This window comes from Haliotis rufescens, unplaced genomic scaffold (genome assembly GCF_023055435.1).
Source record: "Haliotis rufescens isolate VD_foot unplaced genomic scaffold, xgHalRufe1.0.p SCAF_3, whole genome shotgun sequence".
In the NCBI taxonomy this organism is placed as follows: domain Eukaryota; kingdom Metazoa; phylum Mollusca; class Gastropoda; order Lepetellida; family Haliotidae; genus Haliotis; species Haliotis rufescens.
Genome location: NW_025964001.1, coordinates 12061315 through 12085230, shown reverse-complemented (window position 1 = coordinate 12085230; position 23916 = coordinate 12061315). Strand labels below are relative to the sequence as shown.

The 23916-nt window shown below is 39.3% G+C and overlaps 1 protein-coding gene across 1 annotated transcript; it reads left to right on the top strand.

Moving 5' to 3' along the window:
* The first annotated feature begins 9676 nt into the window (after window positions 1–9676).
* Window positions 9677–22423, top strand: LOC124124370 (adenylate kinase 7-like). Its single transcript, XM_046487509.2, has 17 exons — window positions 9677–9828; window positions 13632–13805; window positions 14084–14192; window positions 14306–14400; window positions 15298–15408; window positions 15808–15891; window positions 16709–16794; window positions 16913–17003; window positions 17735–17812; window positions 18036–18185; window positions 18495–18623; window positions 18861–19101; window positions 19383–19646; window positions 20219–20299; window positions 20948–21087; window positions 21512–21670; window positions 21995–22423. Exons 1-17 carry the CDS (start codon window positions 9733–9735, stop codon window positions 22031–22033), a joined length of 2127 nt encoding a protein of 708 aa, XP_046343465.1. The 5' UTR covers window positions 9677–9732; the 3' UTR covers window positions 22034–22423.
* Window positions 22424–23916: the final 1493 nt, after the last annotated feature.

Sequence of the window (23916 nt, the reverse complement as noted above, 5' to 3'; positions counted from 1 at the left end):
CTCTTGCATACATGAGGTGAGCGGAGTTTCCAGCTCGGACAGACATGAATCTTGTGGAGATACTCAGTCTCTGGGCGTTTCTTTCGAGCAGCAAACCCGACTCACGGTCGTCAGTACACCAGCAGTTGGAATAACCAGACAACCCGAATATCCAGATCAAGTTACATATTTTATAATTATGTGCAAAGTTATCAGGAAACATAATCATTAGGAAATATGGAAAAAAATTGAGGAATACATCTTTCCTTCCGCCGAGTCTTGTATATTTGATTGACATCAGGTCATGGTCAAGGTGAACTGCTCGCCCTTTTTTCACAGTTATCACTATTGATAGTTAGTCACTTACTTGCTTGTACTTCTATCCTGCCCGATTCCCGCCATGTTTGAAGCCCACTCCTGACCCTGAGGTTTCTGAAAGCGGCGTTAATCCCTTCTCACACATTGAAAGTTCCAAATTGATTGAACTTTACGCAGTAGGTACACTTTAACTTATAATCTTTCGCACACATTTGCAGCAAAACAATAGATTTTATAAAATCATAACACTGTCGTCTTGTGTTACAGATATAATGGGAAAGTAAAACTGACATTTACCAGATAACATTTGTCATGTGAGATGGTGGTGTATAAAGATGGAAAATCAAATGTTTTCACATACCGTATTCGACATAATAAGCGCCCCGCTCTAATAAGCGCCCACGGCGATATTTGCTAAGATATTAGCTAGTGAACAATCCCAATTAGCACCCCTTCCGATTTATCAATGTACACAAGACTTATTTATTCGCGTATAATACGCACTCATGTGTTATATGCACCCTTAATTATGGGCAATTAAATTATGGAAAAATATATCTGTCGTACATAAATATTTCAGCATAAATAACGATAAATCAACGCTCGTTTTTTTTCAACTGAAAATAATATTCTAATAAGAGCCCCCTATTTCTAATTACGTCGAATACGGTAACTGAACTTGTTCTTTTCTGAAATTGAAAAACTTCAAGCAGAATCTACATGGTTATGATTAATGTCTAGTTTGTTTTAGTCACGATAAGGCTGAAATATTACCGATGTGACTATAACTCTTAACTCTCTCACTGCATGGTATTAATTCAACTTCTCCAAAATACTCATGAATGAGAAGAAAGTCGTTTCTTGATTGTATTATGGTTAATCTTTGAGAAAGATATTTCATAGTTCACGTCCTTAAAATAGTTTCTTTCAACATGTGTTAATGACGCGTTTAATTATTTGACTGGAAGCATGATTTCAAATTCTGTCAAAAAGTCTTTCCAAATGAGAAAAGGAATGTGAAACACGCCGAACAACTGACGATTATCAAAAGTGGTACGGTCTGTCGCAAGTAATCAGTGCAGTTGTATTTGAGTTTGTTACCATTAACAACAGATCTACTGCAGAAACAACATGGATAACCACAGACATGATTATAATGGCTCTGACTAACACCGTCAACTGGACACTTCCCCTGTTCGATGATAGGCGCTTTCCATTGTTCATGCTTAGTCTTGAGATGAGGTGAGGTGAAATGGGGTTTAACGTCGCGTCCAAGATTATTGCACTTATATAGCGACGTTGTCTTGAGATGATCAAAAGTATATTACTTGTTACCAGTAGGATCAAAGAAATTATACATACATCGAAACACCAAGGAACGAGACCAATATACACGGTAAAGCTATATTTTCCAAGAAATCCTCTTTGTGGATCTTGATAAAATAACTGTCTATTCAACTCTGTATTCCAGTCGAATTGCGGCCAACGTGCAAGGCACAGTGGAACATTGAATGCAATGGAGAACTTATATAACTGTATATATACCAACGCCGTCAACTGGACACTTTCTCTGTCCGATGACTTTGGATTTCCATTGTTCATTCTTCGTCTTGAGATCATCAGAATTATAAATTACACGTTACCAGTAGGATCAAAGGAATTATACATCGAAACACCAAGAGAACAGGACCAACATACACAGTAAAACCATCTTCTCCAAGAAATCCCCCGGGTGGCTCTGATGTAAACAACTGCATATTCAAATTCATGTCCCAGTAGGGTTGTGGCCAATATGCAAGCCACAGTGGAACATTGGATGCAATGGTGAACACGGATATGGCCGCAAGCGCCTTGTTCATGACAAACTGACGCAAGAATCATCCAGACTTGTGTTGTAGAGCTATCATCGTTGGATCGCTATCAGGACCGTGAGGTAAAGCTCATATGTGTGTGGGGTCATTGCCAATAGGTTTGCAAGCTGTTAAACAACTGCACACATCTTCTAAATCTAATATAATGCTGGTACCAAGAAGACAACAAGCAGGACGATGTCTACGAGTGAGAGAGGGTGCAGGCTAAAACGGCACCTCAGCAAAACGTCACCGATTTCTCTGGCGAAAATGGCACCGCATTTGGCGAAAACGGCTACTATGTGTCGGGCGAAAACGGAACCTCTTTCTATGTTTAATAACGATAACAACGATTTTTGTAGTAATATATAGGGTTTATTTACATGGTATTTGATGTATTGAGTACATCTGAAGCCGTAATGTGAACATCCGATAGGTTTGGTACTCTCATTTCATACGATCACCTCTTCAATGACGGGAGCTACGCATTTCACACGGCGGAAAGGGAAGTCAGTACGGCAAATTTCTCTATAACGGGGCCATAGAAAGTCCGGTTCCACTGGTCACAGTTATCACATGATACAGCATGTTGATTTTTTTTCTGTCATTCTTCTCGCATGCAACACATCGAAAGGCCATTGTGAATAGTTGTGATCTGACAGCACCATGTTAGGCCTATTAAATACAGTTTCAGCTTAAATTGAGTAAAGGTTCTTAAAACTTCAAAGCGTATAGTGAATAAAAGTCGGTGAGTAAATTGGAGTAGGGGGCTAATTTCTTATTTGTTTTATTTCACAATTAGTTGTGTTTGTAAGAGACGATGTGAGTTTAATTTCTATTATCTTTCGTCAAAGCATGTTATGTTTTCACCATAAGTTGAGTTGCGTATAAGCTAAGTTGGATTATAGTTGGAGCAGAGGCTAATTTCTAATGTAAACTTGTTTTAACATCTCACAATTATTGGCCTTTGCAAGTTACAATGTAAGTGTAATATCATTCATTTGACCAAGGTAAAAAAAAAAAAAAAGGTGCCGTTTTCGCTCCAGTCGAGGTGCCGTTTTCGCTTGAGTCGAGGTGCCGTTTTCGCCAATCGGTGCCGTTTTCGCCCGGTGACGTTTTGCTGAGGTGCCGTTTTCGCTATAACCCGTGAGAGATACTTCAAGAGCCGCACACCACTGTTTGGCTTTCGCATTCGATAAAGAACAGCTGCATGAGAACACCACATGTGGCATCGTCCCGAGTTAACAAGGGAGTGAGCTGACTATAAAAGTCTGGTTTCCACCTTTGTCGAACTAGGCTGGAATTATGTAGTTACAATTTGGCTGGACTTACGAGACTATGCATAGTCAATCAAAATCGCGTAACGAAATCGACACCCGGTTCGTAAGCTGTCGTGCAGGTTTCGGTCGATTGCAGGATTTCCAAAGCACGTGTTCCGCCAACTTGGCGTTGACAGAAATTATGCAGATATATTCATGTGTGAAATCAAGATGCTCACATGATTTGATGCACTTCGCGAAGTAAGACCCGTTTTATTATAAGATCGTAGCATTGTGTTTGAAGCAAATGCGAGTGATGAGCAGTGGAATCTGATTGGTCAATAGGAGGAACGTAAAGGGGACACAACTCGAACTATCCACTGGTGGCGCTACGATCGAACCCAGAAATTTCAGCATAATTCGGCAAGGGTGGAAACTGGACTTTTACAGTTACTTTTAACTCCCTTGCCCCGGGAAGATGCACGTATAGTTATAACTGTCGACACCCATGCAATAATTTCATGTCCGAACTGTTGGCTATTTAGATTTTAGTCATTGTTGGTGATGTTTCTGATTTCCGTGTTTGAAGTGTTTGACATGGTAGTTCCAATGGTGTAAATAGTATTACTGTTTGTGAAGATGTCATATAGCCTCATCATCTTCCATATTTCAGCTACGAACAAATCACATTCAGTCAAGAATAGAATCATTTACCTGGTATGGAGAGCTAACATTGTCATCTTGTATCCGCTTTCAGATCTATATACCGGAGGTCGAAATCGCGTTCAGTCAACCATAGTTGATATGGAGGATTTATGGTAGGACATTTCCAAATGTGACGCATCAGTGACAAAAATTATGTCTGATGCAATTCCCAATTTAGAATTGTACCATATTTTGCCGTGTGTTTTTATTTCAGATGAACAAATGACTTGCCTTTGAATGTATTCGTGACGGGTGGCGCCTGTGGTACAGGATACTCTCTGCTTTTCGCGAACACCTGGTGTCATCACTATTTGAAAGTGATTCATAGTGCTCACTAGTCTGTCTTACAGACCCTGATACAAATATATATCAAATACAGCCCATGCAAGTCTATAATGTTTGGCAAGTCTAGATCACTGCAGTATCTCTTACAGACCCTGATACAAATATATATCAAATACAGCCCATGCAAGTCTATAATGTTTGGCAAGTCTAGATCACTGCAGTATCTCTTACAGACCCTGATACAAATATATATCAAATACAGCCCATGCAAGTCTATAATGTTTGGCAAGTCTAGATCACTGCAGTATCATGAAAATGAAGAGAGTGACTGGGCTCCTTTTTATTATATTTTTATTAAGATAACTGAACAACTGTTTTTTTATGTACGATATGTTCATTTCAGAGACTAGATTTTAGTCTAAGTGCTCACATGCTCATGATACAATCGGAATCGTACAACGGACTCTGTTTTTGGCAGAGATTTCTGATGATATTTTTAAAGGGGTTTGTCGCTTTTAATAACAAGGACTGGTCGGCTCGGAGTCAGTATACTGTGTCTGATTGGAGTATTCATGTTAACTACGACATAGCATATCAGTGGGCAAGCACTATAAAATCGGCATTAGTCCGTAAGAGTACAAGCTGACACACACACACTGACACACGCACACACACACACACACACACACACACACACACACACACACACACACACACACACACACGTGCATGCGCGTCGCTGTATAAGTGCAACGACTTTAAAGCACTATAAAATCAGCATTAGTCCGGACAAGTACAAGCTGCCACACACGCACGCACGCACGCACGCACGCACGCACGCACACTTACGCACGCACGCACGCACGCACACATACACACACACACGTGCATGGGCATCGCTGTATAAGTGCAACGACTTTAAACTCCATATTTCACCTCACCTCACTCACTTCTACCCAGGCAGCAATAACTGGTTCTCCTTTGCACTGAAAATACACGTTTCTTGTCAAAGGCTAAACTGCCAGGACAAATGTCCTGATGGCACACGTGTATGCGCCAGCAGAGACACAAAAACAGTTCTGTCGGGAGCGGACGAAGCATAAAATATGCATTAATACTGAAAGTTATCCGCTTATTCTAATTGGTAATATTTCACACTGATCAATACCACTGGGGTGGAGTTATATCCCTGGAGTTGACGTTTTGAATTCACTTGACATTTTCATTCAACATCCAGTGATAGTTTAGCCATGGGGGATGTCCGCGTCTACAAATGTTAGAGGGTATGGCAACATTTGGTAATATACTGAACCAAATTAAAAACTTCACAATCCTAAAATTTTAACAGTTTGAGCAGTTATCATTGTGGGCCCTTATTGTGTATTCAAACAGTAATGGCCACGTATTATCTTCAGATATCACCCGTTTTTGTGCAGGTGAATCGATCAAAATCATGTGCACAGCACTATAGTGGCAAAAGTGTTTTTTCACGTGCAACTGGTCACGTGGCCATAATACCGCACGTGTTTTCAGCCATACTTGTTAGCAGTCATTAACAAAAAAAGAAAAACACAAGAAAACAAAAGTCTTTACGGCCATTTGTTATGCCGCGCCTTTCAAATGTGCAACGAGAACGTGCCATCGGCATGTTGCAGACGGGAACGTCCGTAGCTGAAGTCGCAAGGACGATGGGTTGTAGTCGACGGACTGTTTATGATTTACAGACGCGTCTACAGCAAACGGGTACCACCGCTGATCGCCCTCGGCCAGGTCGACCACGTGTGACGTCACATGCAGAGGATCGTCAGATTGTCTTACGTCACCTCCGTAACCGATTTTTGACGGCTACATCAACCAGAAATGAACTGTTTAGGGGTAGAATGAGTGCGCAAACTGTTCGAAGCCGTCTGAGAACTGCTCACCTTCAAGCACGACGGCCATACTGCGGGCCGATTCTGACTCAATTACACAGACGTCAACGTCAATTGTGGGCACAACGACACTTACGATGGACTCAGAGGAATTGGAATCAAGTCGCCTTCAGTGATGAATCCCGATTTAATCTTCGATTTGCTGATGGTAGGGCGAGGGTGTGGAGGCGCCGTCATGAACGTTACGCCCAGTGTTGTGCACAGAAAGTTGACAGATTTCGAGGCGGAAGTGTCATGGTGTGGGGTGCTTTCTGTGGCAATGCACGTTCCAGGCTTCTTGTGATCCGTGGCAACCTCAACGCTGCTGCTTACCGCGACCAGGTACTGGCACCAGAACTTTTGCCTTTTATGGCAGCACATGGAGCCGGTTTGATCTTCCAACACGACAATGCCAGACCCCACACAGCAATTTTGACAAGGAATTTCCTTCCGAATGCGGGAGTGAACGTCATGGACTGGCCGTCAAGGTCTCCCGACCTCAATCCCATCGAACACGTCTTTATATCGAGATTAGATATCCTTTCAGCTACAACTACAAAATCGACGGAAGCCTTTTGGGGCCATTTGGGTTTTTTCGTGAAATTTCAAGATACTTAGCAGAAATTTCAAGAATACTAAGTTGAAATTTCAAGATTCTATGTTGATATTTCAAGATAATAATAGTATATCCATCCCCTCTTGTGCAGGGGCGATAAAAGCTAATTGTGCTGCTTGTACATGCTGTGATTAAGAAATCAACCCCGGCTCTACAGCTTATTCCAAGTTATATCCCCTCTCGTCCAAACGTCAAGGCAGGGTCGCGGGCGTTTAACTGTATGGCAAGGTAATGTACTTGCTGACGTGTTCCTAATGACCTGACGTTTGATTCATCATTGGCTGTCTGTGAAAGCATTCGACCAGTGTATCCTGATCCTGGGCGTTTACAGGATACGAACAGTATCCTTTTTATGTTTTATACACACATGTCATTATTATTTTATTGTATCTCATAAGCCTTATGGCTGGGCGTTACTTTTAAATTATATGTCCATTTTTGTATAGAGACAGCCTATGTAACGCGTGACATATAAATCAACTATTTCTCTCGTTTAACTGTCTTATTGATTAACACATTTGTTGTTAAAGACCGTTAATCGTTATTAGGATCTGTTTGCTGGTGTGCAGTTCGAATGTATGGTTAATGTTGCCGGGAGGTTGTTCATTTTGTCCAATGTACAGGTACACGGTATTAATATCTCCGGTCGAAGGGAAATCACGTGGTCCTTCTGTACCCACCGAATGTACAGTTGATATATCAATACGGCAATGACTGTGTGAACGCTTAATCGAATGGTAGTCTCAAGTACTTGTGCAGTTGAATAATGTTGAGCTACTGCGTTAAACTATACTTCCCCTTAATCACTCGTCTGTAAAAATAATTATTTTTTATTCAAACAACATATTTGACACAGAGGTGGGAGTAGAGGGTGGGGGTGGGGGGAGCGGGTGGGGGTGGGTTGGCTGGGTGGGGTGCAGCTAGGTGGCTGAGGCTCTATTCCCTACATGAATAAAACGTGTGAAGCCCTTCTTTTGAGTCCCCCCCACAGTGGTGTGGGCGGACTCTTTTAAAAAGCGGTGTAGAACCATACTCACTCACTCACTATTTGTCACTTGAGTCATAGGCAGTCATATGCATGGGGCTTTCCGACTTTCGAGTCTTAACATTTAAAGAGGAACAAGACCTGGTCAAATAGACAGTCCGTCTACGTTTGGCTCGGGGTTTTCAAACGTCATTTTATCTGCTTGCTGAAGTATAAATGCACAAAATGCCTTCATTAATTTCGGGAATCAGCGATTTCTAATCGGCAACCTTCTGAAAAATCTGAGACTCCATCTCCGCCAACAGTGATCCACATATTATGTCATCGTCGTAGAATGGAAGGGAGTTTTATTGTTTCGGGTATGTGAAAATGATTAGAAATATTCCCACAAAGAAGAAGCAGTGGTAATGTGCACATAAACAAGGAGTGGTGTGGCCACACTTCCAAATGACCTCCAGGAACATTGGAGGCGAAATTGGATGTAGGGGAAAGGAAAACATACCTGTCTGAAACATCGTCACTGTACAATATTGTCTGACAATACAGAGTCAACTGAAGAGTGTTTATTGATTTGATAACAAGCTTGGTCAGTGATTGCATTTATGAACTGAGTTACCCTAGGCAAACTCAATACAACATATAAAAAATAATCAGCTAGATTTTATTCAATTTGAAACTGAATATTTGCGTTATTGTACTTCATACCGCGAGTTGTTTTTAATCATTGACCACTTCTTGACATGCTTGAGGTTCACCTGAAAAATGTCTGACAGCAGATAGAAGAATCGAACAAAATGTCGTTGGGACTTATACATACATTTTAGGAACGCTTCTGTCAAATAGACAAAACTCATTTGTGATAATACCAATTTGAATCAATACTGTTATTTTACGCTGCTGTAACCATTAGGGAGTAATTGTTATCTCAACACTTTCTTTCAATCAAATAGAAACATAAATTTCGGGAATCAACACAATATTATTGTTTGGTGGTTATATCTGTACATTCACACAAATGTACAGTACCTATGAACATGTGGCCATGCTAAAGGGGCTGTAGGTAGCGAAGTGGTTAAAACGTTGCTCGTCACACCGAAGTTCCGGGTTCGATTCCCCACTTGGATACAATTTCTGAAGCCCATTTCTGATGTCCTCCGCCGTGATATTGCTGGGATATTACTTAATGCGGCGTAAAACCATCCTCACTCACTCACTAATCATGAATAACAGTGTGCTTAAAGCATTACCTAAAATACGATCCCGGAACAGATCATATATAAACACGATATTATTATTTGATATTATCATACAAATGATTTAAAATACTCTTTTCAGAATATTACTTGGACATCGTTGGACATAGAAAGTCATGTAACGCAGCATATATATTTGTTATCGTAATTAACAATAAGGAATACACTTTACCTTGTTTGTCATGGCATATTTAATGGACATGAAAAACACGCAAAATAACTTGTTTACATTTTTTTATTTCGAATACATTTTCTACTTTTCTCTTATTTTCACAATATTTCACGCATCACACACACACACAAACACAAACACACACACACACACACACACACACACACACACACACACACACACACACACACACATCGCTCGAAAAACATGTAGGGCTATTAGAAGAAATATACAGAACACAAAGTCTTACTCGCTGTTTATTATGGTTAAACTGTTTGCAATGAGATTACCGTCGCATTGCCAACTGCCAGTATGGACTTGTTTTTAGCGGGGGATAAATACAAGAGTAGCTCCCCCTTACGGAACCATTTGACGCTTAGCAACGGTGACAGCAAGCAAAATGGCGAGTACACAAGAAGATGTCGATTTGCGTCCGAAAAGTAAACGCATGTTTATTAATCATGTAGACCAATATCAAGGGAGAAATCTCGCGCAGGTTAGTAACTATGTTGGGTTTTTTAACTATTTGTCATTGGCATGCTAATAAATACACTAACAGAATCGATCGTGGTCAATTTGTTCAGGTTCGCGAATGCGTGTTTTTGTGAAATCAAATATTAACACAATCATCTGAAATTACCTCCTAATAATACCTATTTGGGTAGTTGTAGGATATCACCGAGCCCTATTTTAAATGTAACCAACCAGAATATATGCTAAAGTGAAGAACATCACTCTTGACACCTTATGATAATTTGTGAATAGGCTACAATACTATGCATACAGGTAATCTTGAAAACTCAAAATAATATAGAAAGAGAAGATCAAATCATTCCCAAAGAACAACATAACTTGGGAATGTTTACATCCATGGGAGTAATGTTCTGATAATCTAAGGTAATCAGTGATTTGATGCATGACCCTGTAGGTGAAGTCCCGAAGTCATTGATTGGGGATTGTAGGTGTAAATCATTTATTTGGGATACTTTAAAAATCATTGCAATCATTTATCCTATAATTACACATAAACACACACAACCTGTTATATTTTCATATGGAAAATAGGCCCTTTAAGGTTAGAAATAACTTCAGGATAAAAACCCAAATAAACAAAAGATTAAACATCAAATGATGTTTTGAAGTGATTTTAAAGGGGCACTGGTCTAAAGCAATTCCCCAGGACTGGTTGTTGCCTTTGTTATTGTTTTTTCCCAGTGAGTACCCGGATGTATAGCAGAAATCTAGACTAGTTCGTGACCTGTGCTGCGCCATTCGTAAGTGCATTAGTCACTTTTATGGGTAGCAATAAGGGCGTATGGTCATATTGATCAACAAAATGAAATACAGTTTTCGAGATAATAAGGAAATGTAGGTATTTTTGTGGGTAGCATCGGTAATGGTGACGAAGTTTTGATAAGTCACTTGCTTGGTAATTTTGCGATTTTCGTTTACACTATTTAGACTTGCAACACAAAGTAAATATTTCACCTGAGCATTGCTTTTTTTTATAGTGTGTATATTCTTTTACTGTCAAAATGTGTAACATTTTCAAATTTATTAAACGCCCAAATATTCAGTTATTTTACAAATTGACTGAAAAACATTTTCATCTGTATTATTATGATAACGAATTCCAAACATTTTGATGGGTAATGTCATCACCAAGAGACTGAAAATGTTACGTTGAAAAGTACATTTCTATATTGTTTGGCTTCTAATCCTACATAATAATCTATTGTGATGTTTTTAGGCCCTTTTGGTCGTCTTAATCAATTTTAGTCAATCTGGACGGATTTTTCAGTCCAAATGACTGAAATATTTACACATTTTACAAATTGCCTGAGAGAATCACATTTTACAAATTGACAGTAATATATACACACTTACAAAGAAAAAGACTTGTGAAAACAACGTCTATCGCGCATTGAAGAATTTCCCAACCAAGACGTAGAGGAACAAGAACGAATCGGTTCAATGCTACTGCAAATGAAGGAAGACAAAATGCAAATACCATAATTACAACCTACCAAATTTATGTGTGTAAGTTTAGGCAGCTTCCTTGATCGAGGAATGTATCCGTGAATATCCACACAAAGGAACAATATCCCACTCGTCTGCAGCTGTACAAAGAAACTTATTCGATGTCATGTGTCTCTGTGACAATCAAATATTTTATAAGATATATATCGTTTCGGGATATTATAACCCATGTTCGTTTCTCAACTGATCACTTAGATTGTTTCAGGTGTTTCACATAGGTGTCAAGTCTCAAGGGTTGGCTGAGAAAGTCTGACGTGACAACAATTTTCATAGCGTCCACGGTTCCTAAAAAATCCATTGAGTGATAAATAACAATGAGCAATCAACCAACCATTATCAGTTAACCCTTTGAACAAAATATGTTGTTTTTACATCGGCACTTCATGCCATGATATGAGTGTACTCACTTTTGACATATCCACTGTGCAAGATAACAGTGATTAATCAATCAACGTATTTTCTGTTAATCCTTTGATGACTAGGAACGATCCGTTGATTTACAAAAAAAGTAAATCAACTGATCATTCATCTCTTGCTGGGCTGCCACGTGCATATTACATAACACACATTTCACCTCACTTGAAACCTGGAATTAGAATGAATAATTACCCCAGACACAATAAATGCCAAATGGGAACCTTTGTCAGGTAATCTAAGTGGTGCTACCACTAATTGTACCTGTAATAAATAACTGAGCATCAAGTGAATGACGAGAAATACACAAGTGTAGGGTTATATCAGAAAACGTGGATGACAACAAGGAAGTATAGTAATCGTATTATCGACGCAATCCGAAATCCGAAAATGCTTTCACTGCATGGATATTTTTTTTAGTATTAAACTATAACCATCTGGGGTATTTCCAAATGACGACATCCGATGAGCTCCGCCGTTCTTTTTGTCTGTTTGTTAAGGCTGAAGAAATTAATTAACATGCGCCCTTTGTTGAAATCTTTATAGATCACAGTTAACCAATCAGTGTTCAAAAATGCATAAAACAAATATTGCCTCCAAGTTTATTTAGCTGTCCTTGCAGACGGTAGCCCAGTCTCTTGTCACGCTCAGTTGCATTGCGTATCATCCGGGTACTCACAGGCCCGGGGAAAAAACATTAACAAAGGCAACAACCAGTCCCAGGGAATTGCTTTAGATCAGTGCCCCTTTAATGTTGCTATTCCGCACATATGTTGTGTACACGTTTGTTTATTATTTTCTCATTTACTAATCATTGATATTTGTTACACTGTTGTTTATCTTACGTTCATCTTTTAGAATCAGCTACAACTGACAGTAATCATGTTCAACAGTCAGTAACCGTCAGATCATTCAGACATGGATATTGGATTTCTGAATCTCAAAAACGAACACAATCACAGGGTCTTTTACACCCTGTCATTTCTGAGCGACATGGCATCTATGCCCAAAAGGGAGAAATATTTGTGTTCTTTGTGGGTTTTCATTTCTACAAACAAAACATTTCTAAATCAATATGGCAAAACAAGGAGGTTAAATCATTTTAGAAAACTGACATCTGATTGGCTCAAGAACCCATGCATCTTTCATTTAGTTTGGACAGTCAAAGTTTGCTCAGCATTCACCTGACACAACCTTCTATGGAGGTGTCCTCTGATCTAGATGAAGAGAGATATCCAACCAGAGTAAAAAATCTGATTTTAATGAGATTTAAGATGTTGTTATTATAGTATTTTTTGTAGGTAAAGTAGACAAAATTCTATCATCTTGTCTCTGGATGCAATCTGAAGAGAGTAGATTGTTTTTAATGTCTGTGATAATACTCAAATGAATCAAAGTTGAAAGTTTTCATTTATTTGCTTTGAATAAGAGGTGAATAATGAATCATGATACAAAATCAACTGATGATGAGTTGTGAATTATGCAAATATCTTTGATCTTTATATTCGTAACATAATAATCATTATTTAATTTCATTTTATTGAAGTTAATAAGCATTTGTCCACTCTAATTGTGGGATCTAATACTGTATTTAATCAAATTCATAGCTGTTATTTATTTTAATTTTGGTCATTATTATTGCTGTTATCACCTACTCCAATTTCTTTAAAGTAAACAGTGACAGTTTGATTGAAACAACATGTAAAAGGTCGATGAAAAAATACCAACTGATTCCCATCCAAATTATCGTAGGCTTTTGTGATGAAAAGGATATAATTTTGAATGTTGTGTGTAGAATGATATCAGGTTGAAATATTTAAATGTTGCAATGGTATTCCTCAACAGTTCCTGTCCCGGTGTGTGGTTGGATCTTCCCTGGAGGAGCAAGAGGAGGAAGATGATGCAAAGTCCACTGACAGCTCCATCATCCCCACCGTCAAAGAGGGCTGCTATGAAATTGTTGGTACTCTCAAAGACAGGGGAAAGCCTAAACCAGATTTCGTCAAGGAACTCATTCTGGTGAGATGTCATTCACATTATTGTGTCCGAAACTCATCTTAAATATAATAAAATCATGGGATGAAGTATTTCACATTCATTATTAAAAAATCATTACAAATAAGTAAACATTTAAAAAGAAGAAACAGTATTTGAGTTAATCAAATTTGGTCAGTATACTCCCTGAATCCATAGATTGCATGCTACGTTAATATGATTAATGTTAAGATTAAGTTTGTGATTAGGAAAAAGCTGTTGCATAGGTTGTATTGACATATATTTATGTCTACTTTTCACAGTTTGAGAACAAGGACCAGCTGTATGAACAGCTTGTGGAGTGTGATGTTGTCGTTTATGACATCACAGAGGATCCAGACCAGATTGATGAAGCTGTGTGGGCAGTATCAGGTGAGGAGGTTGTCTATAATAGATTGCGCTGATATCTTGAAAACTAGTTCTAACGGAATCCCAAACAAACAATTATTCATGTTGTAACCATGTTGTCTCATGTTTTATTACAGAGCTCCATTCTGATCTGGAGAAGATGGAGAAGTCGAAGATGTTTATCCTCATCTCCTCCTGTATGACCTGGGCAAAGAGCAAGCCCCTGGATCCTGTGAGTTCTTGCACTCTTGCATTACTTAGTCATTCTCCTTGCTTCTTGTGGGAGTTGAAGACGATGAGGTGAAATGGGGTTTAACGTTGTGTCCATGATTATTGCACTTATATAGCGACGTGCATATATGTGTGTGTGTTTGTGTGGCTGCTTGTACTAGTCTGGACTGATGCCGATTTATAGTGCTAGCCAACTGAGATACCATGCCGCAGTTTAACATAAATACCTCACTCAGACACAGTATACTGACTCTGAGCCGACCAGTCCTTGTTTTAGCCCCTTAATGCCGAGCGCCAGACAGGATAACAACAAGTACCATCTTTTAACGTCTTTTGGTATGACGCAGCCGGGGATTGAACCCCGGACCTTCCGTCTCTGGGCGGACACTCTACCACTAGACCACGGAGGCGGTCGGGAGTTGAAGAAAGAATGGCTTTAGCTGGAAGGACTGTTGATTGTACCTGGTACATGTAGTACTTTGAGAGGAATCCAACACTCAGTTGTGTGGCTATGTATGATGCCTCTATTGTAGACTGAATGCCATACCTGTGATAACTTGTTGATATTACTCAGACGTAAGGACAAACATTTCTGTTTTTATTGTTAACATATTTTTGGCAACAAATATTAGCTGCTTAGATCAATAATACCCACCCTCACCCCCTCTTTTGCTGTGTTATACTTAAACTAAGTTAAAGAATACTTTCATATTATCAAAGTTGATATGCCATGGCATGGCCGATTAATTATAGTGATGTGAAAGAAACAGGTGTTCTTTAACTTCTTTTGAGTCGTACATTAACACTAAAGACTCCTAAAGATATTTGCTGTTGTCCTGTGGATATGACAGCTGTTGTTATTGGTAGGTTGTAATTACTGATGATTTCTGGCTTGCAGGATGATCCTGAAATACCCTTCACAGAAGATGACTACAGGAGGAGAAAGCCACACCCAAATTTCAAGGAACACATCAGTGCTGAGAAAACTGTTATCAAGCTGGGCAAAACAGTATGTTCCTACTTTTTTGTAGTTATATAATACATGTGATCACACGTCATCTCATATCATGTATGTAATGCTGTCAATTGGTGTTCTTTGACAATGTCATTAAAATCAAATCTTAGTGCTTGCTACCGCTTCACAAAGATCATTGTGTAGCAGTATCATGCACTAAGATCTGATTTTAATGAGATTGTGTTTTTGGATGTACAATCAGTGGAGTGTTATGATGAGTACATGTAATTATATCATACAAAGGTAATATCTCTGGTAAAAATTTGTCCTGGTTCTGGAATCAATGCTGAATACATTTTTTATACGTTTATTTACTTTTAAATTTCATATATTTTTAGTGCAAATAAATCAGCCTTTTGTCGTTCTCCATTTTCTTCCATTTTGCATCTACAGAACAAAGCCAAGCTAGTGACCTATGTCATCTGCTCTGGTCTCACCTATGGAGCTGAAGAAAACATCTTCCACTTCCTGTTCAAGGTTTGTGAGCATGTCTATGTCCACTACATATTCCAGATTTGTTGAGTGAGTGAATGAATGAATGAGTTGCTTTTAATGCTGCTTTGAACAGTATTCCAGTAGCGTCATGGCATATGTCGGCTGAATGTGTGAAGAAATCCCAAATTGATGCAGGTCTTAGACGTTTACCTCTTTGGTAGAACCCATGAAGACAGGTATGGTGCTGACTAGCAACATTATCGGGGCAAACCAGGATTCGAACCCACAATCACAGGTTTCTCGAGTACCCAAGGGAGGCAACTCTGCAAGGTGAATTGTGGCACCTTAGTTGACTGGGACACCTGTGCCTCATTGAGTTAAGATGTCACTGTAGGGCTTCCATGATTCACATTGTCCTGATCTCATGTATCTCGATAGTAAGGTCACAATACAAGACATGGAAACTCATGGTCACGATACAAGACATGGAGATCAATCATCAGTCAGAATAACTAGTGACTCAACCAAACCATATTTAGTAATCTTGAGTCATCAGACTTACATTGGCTTGAGAATCCTTGCGCATACCACCAGAAAATTGTATTTTTCAATTCATTGCCATGTCAAATAACATGTGCTCTTGATACACATGCATCATGATTAGTGTTTGAAATTAAGGGGGGTCCTGGCGTCCTTGAGGATTTCCGCTGTAGTATTTGAATCTATGACCCCTTAAATATTTGGTTTTTAACCTCAGGGTCATGACAAGGACACCTTGACTTTCCTGCCTAATTTCAAATGTAGATGATGCACCAAAACTGTTGTGAATGTTAACAGCAATAATAATTTCTGGTTTTAGTCAGCGTGGCACAATGTTCAGCAGCTGCAGTGTTTCGGCAATGGGCAGAATGTCATCCCCACGATCCACATCAAGGACCTGGCAGGGTGAGTTGATGTATTTACACAGTCGTGTATGAGACTTAATGTGGAATATTACTGTGTCACCTTGAGTAAGAGTGAAACCTTCATTTTCTGAAATTTAACGAGATGTTGGATGTTTCAGAGTGATCCAGAATGTTGCTGATTCACGTCCTAAGGTGCGGTACCTCATTGCAAAAGATGACGCCCAGAATACACTGGAGGAGATTGTCAAGGTAACTGCAGACCTCATAAATAGTTAGTACTGTTTTTCTTCAGGCTAGCAGCAGAGGAATTGTAACCATTGTTAAGAAGTACTTATTGGATGTTGGCAATCACAATAGAATTCATCATGTGTGCATTATTTTTTCATTTGTAAGAATGTATGTTGGCCAATGTGCCTTATTTGGCACTCAATACTGTGTATGTTCATATTCTTTGTTACTTGTAGAAGTGCATGTATACAATTGTGTGAAACATGTCCTCTTTTGACAATTGTCTCTTATTTGTAATCTGGTCATCTGTGTATGTTAACACCTGTACATCACTGGTGTATGTTAACACCTGTACATCACTGGTGTATGTTAACACCTGTACATCACTGGTGTATGTTAACACCTTACATCACTGGTCATCTGTGTATGTTAACACCTTACATCACTGGTCATCTATGTATGTTAACACCTGTACATCACTGGTGTATGTTAACACCTGTACATCAGTGGTCATCTGTGTATGTTAACATCTGTACATCACTGGTGTATGTTAACACCTGTACATCACTGGTGTATGTTAACACCTGTACATCACTGGTGTATGTTAACACCTTACATCACTGGTATATGTTAACACCTGTACATCACTGGTCATCTGTGTATGTTAACACCTTACATCACTGGTGTATGTTAACACCTGTACATCACTGGTGTATGTTGACACCTCTACGTTACTATTCATCTGTTGGCAGGAAGTGAGCACCCAACTGGGCACGGGCAGGGTCAAGTTCATCACCAAGGAGGAAGCGCTGCTCAGCAAGGACATTGAGGTAGGGAAACGTACAATGCCCTAATTACACCTTGTTGATGTTGTCTCCTAAGACTAATATTGAATTTCATTGAATCCTAAAACTAGTTTCCTTCTCCTCATTTACATTGCACAATGTTCCACATTGTATTGTATATTATATGCGATATGAATGACTTTAAAGTCAAAGACATTTAGGCAATATCAGCAATTATAATTTTGATTATTTTTGTCTGTTGTTACAGCAAGCTGACTTTGACATGCTGCTGGTGAATCTGCGTATGGATGCTGTCCATGTCAAAGAGAGCATGCGCATCAACTGGGTGGCTGAGGGCGGCATCAAGGAGAACATCCCGCTGGTTACCAAGGAATACAAGGATGCACGGGCATTGCAGGTCAGCACGACCTGGCAGGGTTAAACACTGTTCTTAGACTATGCCCTTTCTCAGACAGTTTACCCTTATACTTATGGCAATATATGTCTATAATGTAATAGTTACTATTAAGTGTAGGATAGCAGCTGATGAAGAATTACATTGCTGGTTAAAACATAAAAGTTCCTGTTCAATGAAACTGATATATTATAGACATGCCACATGTCCCTTTCATTTGTTGTCATAACCTTTCTCACAGGAAAGGTATTACAAAATACACAACCTCTACTGAATCCAATGACCAGCATCTCCACTGCTTGCCTGTTTCAGCCTCTCCGTGCGGTGATTGTGGGTCCCCCTGCATCGGGCAAGTCTACAATAGCCAAGCAGCTGTGTGAGCACTACAAACTCCACCACATCCAGATCAAGAAGGTCATTGATGACGAGATAGAGATACTGGTTAGTATGCTAATTCTTGTGTACAGTGATACATGCACATCTATTACTCTGGTATGGTACTCAGGAAAGTATATTTTTTGCCTTGTTTTTTCAGGGAACATTGTATCAGGTCAAGAATGTTCCAGAGTACAGGAACACATACATATGTAGCTAACTAATGGGTACAAGCATCCAAAGGTTTGTTCATATGAATATGTGTTCTAAAGTTTTAATGGGTTTGTTTTTTTTACATTCCAGGAGGCCAAGGCTAAACGAGCTGATGCTGAAGACAATGAGGACGATGATGGTTCAGCTCAGGAGGCTCAGGAGCTGCTGGAACAGATCAACGAAAGTCGTGAGCAGAACAACAACCGCATTGAGGACCAGTACGTCATCAAGTTCTTCAGAGACAAGCTCCACTCAATGCCCTGCCAAAATCAGGGTTTCATCTTGGATGGATATCCAAAAACCCTGGAGCAAGCAAGAGATCTGTTTGCAAGTATGTTGGCAGTATGATAATGGTTGTTATAGATTTGGGTACACCCATTATATGTAGGTTTGCTCTTATTGTTATGTAGAATACATGTTTATAGGATAACACCAGTGTCTTATGATTTCAGTATTAGTCTCGGATGAAAATGAAATCACATCACACTCAAAGATTGTGGCATTATAATTGAATAAATAATATCTTGATTATTTATTTTATGTATGTGGATAGCTTTACGATATTATTAAGGTGTAAAAACTATTCTGACATACATGTTCTTTCCACTGAAGCTGAAGATGATGAAGAGGCGGAGGAGGCAGCTAAGGGAGGTAATTTTGACAGGACTATCATGCCTGAGTTTGTCATCCAGCTGGATGCTAATGATGACTTCTTAAAGGCCCGGGTGATGAACCTGCCAGAGAGTGTGGTTAGTGGTACACACAACACAGAAAAAGGACTGGGCAGCCGTCTTTCTGAATACCGTGCCATCAATACAGAAGATGAGACTGTGCTCAACTACTTTGATGAACTGGAATTCCATCCAGAAAAACTTGGTGAGTTGCCATTTTGATTTAGATGTCAAACTACAAACAGTGAAATTTATTAAGTTATGCTTTGAATTCTTTCTTAGTTTCTGAATAATTGTCTATGTTTGTCACTTGGGTTAGGACGGGTAACATGGGTAATTGGGTCGGGTGGGTACTGAGCAGGAACCAGGTACCCACAGGACTACCCGGACCCATTGTTTTATGACAAAAAATATCTAAAATTCTATGGTTACACTACAAGTCACTAATGTTCATATTTCTTTCTGACTATGCACCCATTCCCTCTGACTTTTATACGTTTGAATAAAAATAAAACTTCAGTTAACTTCAGTGTATGCATGACCAGATCGTTTAATACGTGTATCTAAATACATTTTGCCCGGACTACGGTAAAACTATTCCCAATCAGACAATTTGTATCCAACTCTTGAGACCTACAGTGGGTACCTGGGTAGGGTCGGGTAATCGTGGGGTGGGTACCCGGGTAGTAAATGTTGACTCGTTCCAGCCCTATTTGTCACATCAATAGGACAAACGTTTGAGATTCATCCCTAAGCTATTACGTTTTTCTCTTTTAGACGTTACCAAAGATGGATCACCCATGATGAAGGAAACTGTAGAGAAAGTCAAGAAAATCATGGGAGCTCCAAGAAACTATGGTTGGTATATCTGCAATAAAAGTTACAGAGAATTGTATTGAAACTGCAGTGACTCTTGTTACCTGAAAAAACCTGGATAAGGATATACTTTAGTTGAGTCCGGACTGAGTCCAAACAAAATTAGACCCGTGAAGATTCCGGGATAAAATAGGTCTTCAGCAACCCATGCTTGCCGTAAAAGGTGACTATACTTGTTGTAAAAGGCGACTAACGGGATCGAGTGGTCAGACTTGCTGACTTGGTTGATGCATGTCATTGATCCCAATTGCGTGGATCGATGCTCATGATGTCAATCACTGGATTGTCTGGTCCAGACTCGATTATTTACAGACTGCCGTCATATAGCTGTAATATTGCTGAGTGCGGCGTTAAACAACAAACCAACCAACCACCAAACAAAATTATCATCATTGTTTGATTCATGATATCAAGAGTCAATTTTATTAAGATTCTATATGTATGTGTGTCAGCTATGCTCAATTTTACTGTAATTTGTACTCTTCTTTAAATGGTTAATTTATTTTCAAAGTTAGGAATCAAGGTAAAGGTTTCATTTTGACCTTGTAACATTGTATGTTAAAAGTGAAAGGACCCCCATACCTTCTGCTTCCTCTTGTTAAATCCTGCTTTCTTTGGTAATGCTTAAAGGTCCTACCCCTGAGGAGTTGGAGGAGATGAGGCGACAGGAGGAGGAGGAGAGACTTAAGAGGGAGGCAGAGGAGAAGGCTGAGAGAGAGAGGAGAGAGGCAGAGGAAGCTGCAGAAAGGAAGAAGAGACAGGAGGAATGGGTCGGTATTTATGACTAATCTTGATTGCAGCCATGTCTCCATTCTAGCAACAGAAATATATTTATGAGGCTTGTGATACATAGTGACTGCAGAATACAAAATAACTTTTCTTTGCCCTGATCTGGATCAAACCAGTTAATTTAATTACAGTATACTATATCTGCATGTGGATTCACCAAAGCAGTAAATGTTAGAGAGCTGCATCGCTCCCTCCCACATTATGCTGATACAACATTGAAAATAACATTCTATCCAAAGCAGCCTTAGTTTCACTAGTTTGAGAATAATCTTTTAGGCTAGCCCCCAAAGGAAGGATTAGTATGTCCTTGATTGCTGAAGCATTTGTTTTGCATGAATGTTTTTATGATTAATACATGTAATGATAAATGCAGTTGAACGTCAATGCATGTCTGTGATGTTCCAGTCTCAGCGCCTCAGTGAGGTGAAGAGGGAGGAGTATGAGCTGCTGGAGGCTCAGTCCATCCCTCTGCGGAACTTCCTCATGAAACATGTGATGCCTACACTCACACAGGGCCTCATTGACTGTTGCAAGACACGCCCAGAGGATCCTATTGATTATATTGTTAGTATTGACTGAACCTTCCCTGATACCTTGATAACACTTGACATCATATATCTTTCTATAACTGTAATAAATTAATACACACTACATCTGAAAGTAAGACAAATATTATTATTTCTAGTTTCTTTCAAAAATACACAAAATAAAAAAAATTAGAGTTAAAAGAATGTAAAATATTTTGATAGTTATACATATTCTAGACCTCTGATGAGCCTCTTTCACTTAATAAATTAATAGAACCAGCTGTAAAATATGAACTGTATATTTTTGACTGAGGTATGTGATATTTCACCAAGTATCATCATCTTCCCTTTTCTGTTTCAGGCAGAATACCTGTTCCAGCACAACCCCCAGGTTGACTGATGTCATCTACCTCTCAGAGTTGTCTCCCCTTTGTACATTCATCCCTTCCCAGCCTCCCACCGTCCAGCCTTATGTAATACATGTGATATCAATGGTCAGCATTCCATTTATTCATCAGTGTCTTTGGACATTTTGCTTTACAGACTTTTTTGTAAATAATTTGCTTGTTATGTACAATAATAGTAGGTTAAGTTTCTTCCATTTATAAGCAAATCAGTATTTGAGTTATTTCCCTTGTTCAGTTTCTCAAGTTGTACAGAATACTACTACTCTACATATGATGATATGTTTCCAAGTATATATGATGATATGTTTCCAAGTATTTGTTGAATATTATATATTGTACCAATGTTGAATCTGAAGTCTCAAATAAATCCAGTATTCTTAAAATTGTGTTTTTTTGAACTGAATATATGGGAGAAATAAGAACATCCTCAAGGGTCAAGTCCACCAGCAGACAAAAAAACACGACCATATAAGGGACACGTGAAGATACAAATCTGTACCTCTAATCTGGGAAACTTCATTGACATAACTCAATGGAGGTTTAAAACAGATTATATTCATGGTCATACAGAGAGGTATCCCCCGAGAGTAAAATGTCTGATTTTAATGAGATTGTGGTACCAAAAGCAAGGACAGCAGTAGTGGGGAAATGGTTTGGGGCAATTCCTAACAGGTGAACATTTGACCTTCACAATAAAGACCTATCTAGTCACTTTCATGGAACATAATTTAGCAATCGGCTGACAATGGTGGAAGTTGGAATTTAGTTAATTAACAACCTCCCTTGATTCTTAGACTATAATGTCAATTATGTGACCAGTGAATCATGTTACAAAAGGCAAGACGATCATGAAATACAGGACAGTCAGCATCACAAAACTTGTTGCCAGTCCTCTATTCCAAGGACATATCTTCAACCTTTGGCCATACTTTACAGAGCACTAGATGATGTGGTCTGCTGCTAAACTGCCTTTGCTGAAACACTTGCCTTGGAAGGGGCGGTGGAGTTAGGCTCGCGTTACCCTAAACGCCTGTGTTTATGGGACCAATAAGCAACAGTCGATGTTTGAACCAATCCACACAAAACTTCACCTTTCTTTTGCTTGTGATTATCACCGACAGAGTTCGGGGTATAAACAGCCTCCCAAACATATCCAGCTTCTACCTCATACTTATGTTTCCTGACCGCCTCCGTGGTCTAATGGTAGAGCGTCCACCCGCGTCATACCAAAAGACGTTAAAAGATGGTACTTGTTGTTACCCTGTCTGGCACTCGGCATTAAGTGGCTAAAACAAGGACTGGTCGGCTCGGAGTCAGTATACTGTGTCTGAGTGGGGTATTCATGTTAAACTTTGGCATGGTATCTCAGTGTGCTAGCACTATAAATCGGCATCAGTCCGGACTAGTACAAGCAGCCACATACACACACAAACACATACACGAGCATGCACGTCGCTATATAAGTGCAATAATCTTGGACGCGACGTTAAACCCCATTTCACTTCACCTCACCTGATGTTTCCGTTGATACGACCCCTATTGTGTTTGATATGTTCACCACTTGGTGAACTCAACCTAATAAAAGCATTTACAAGTTATTTCATATACCCTGCCATAATATAAATAATGACAATCCCTATGTTCATCTTTTAGAATGCTGCACATATACACAGAAACTTCACAGCTGACACACAATGACATTTGATAGTTCGCGTTGACTGGTAAATCTTTGACTAAGCAGGAACATACCAAATTTACACCGGCCGCACACACGCACACACACACAGTTGCAAGTTAGAGTGTTTTTAATAATTGAGTGAGTAAGTGTTAACAACGTCATACCACATCGCGTCAGCTTTGTGTATATACTTGAAAT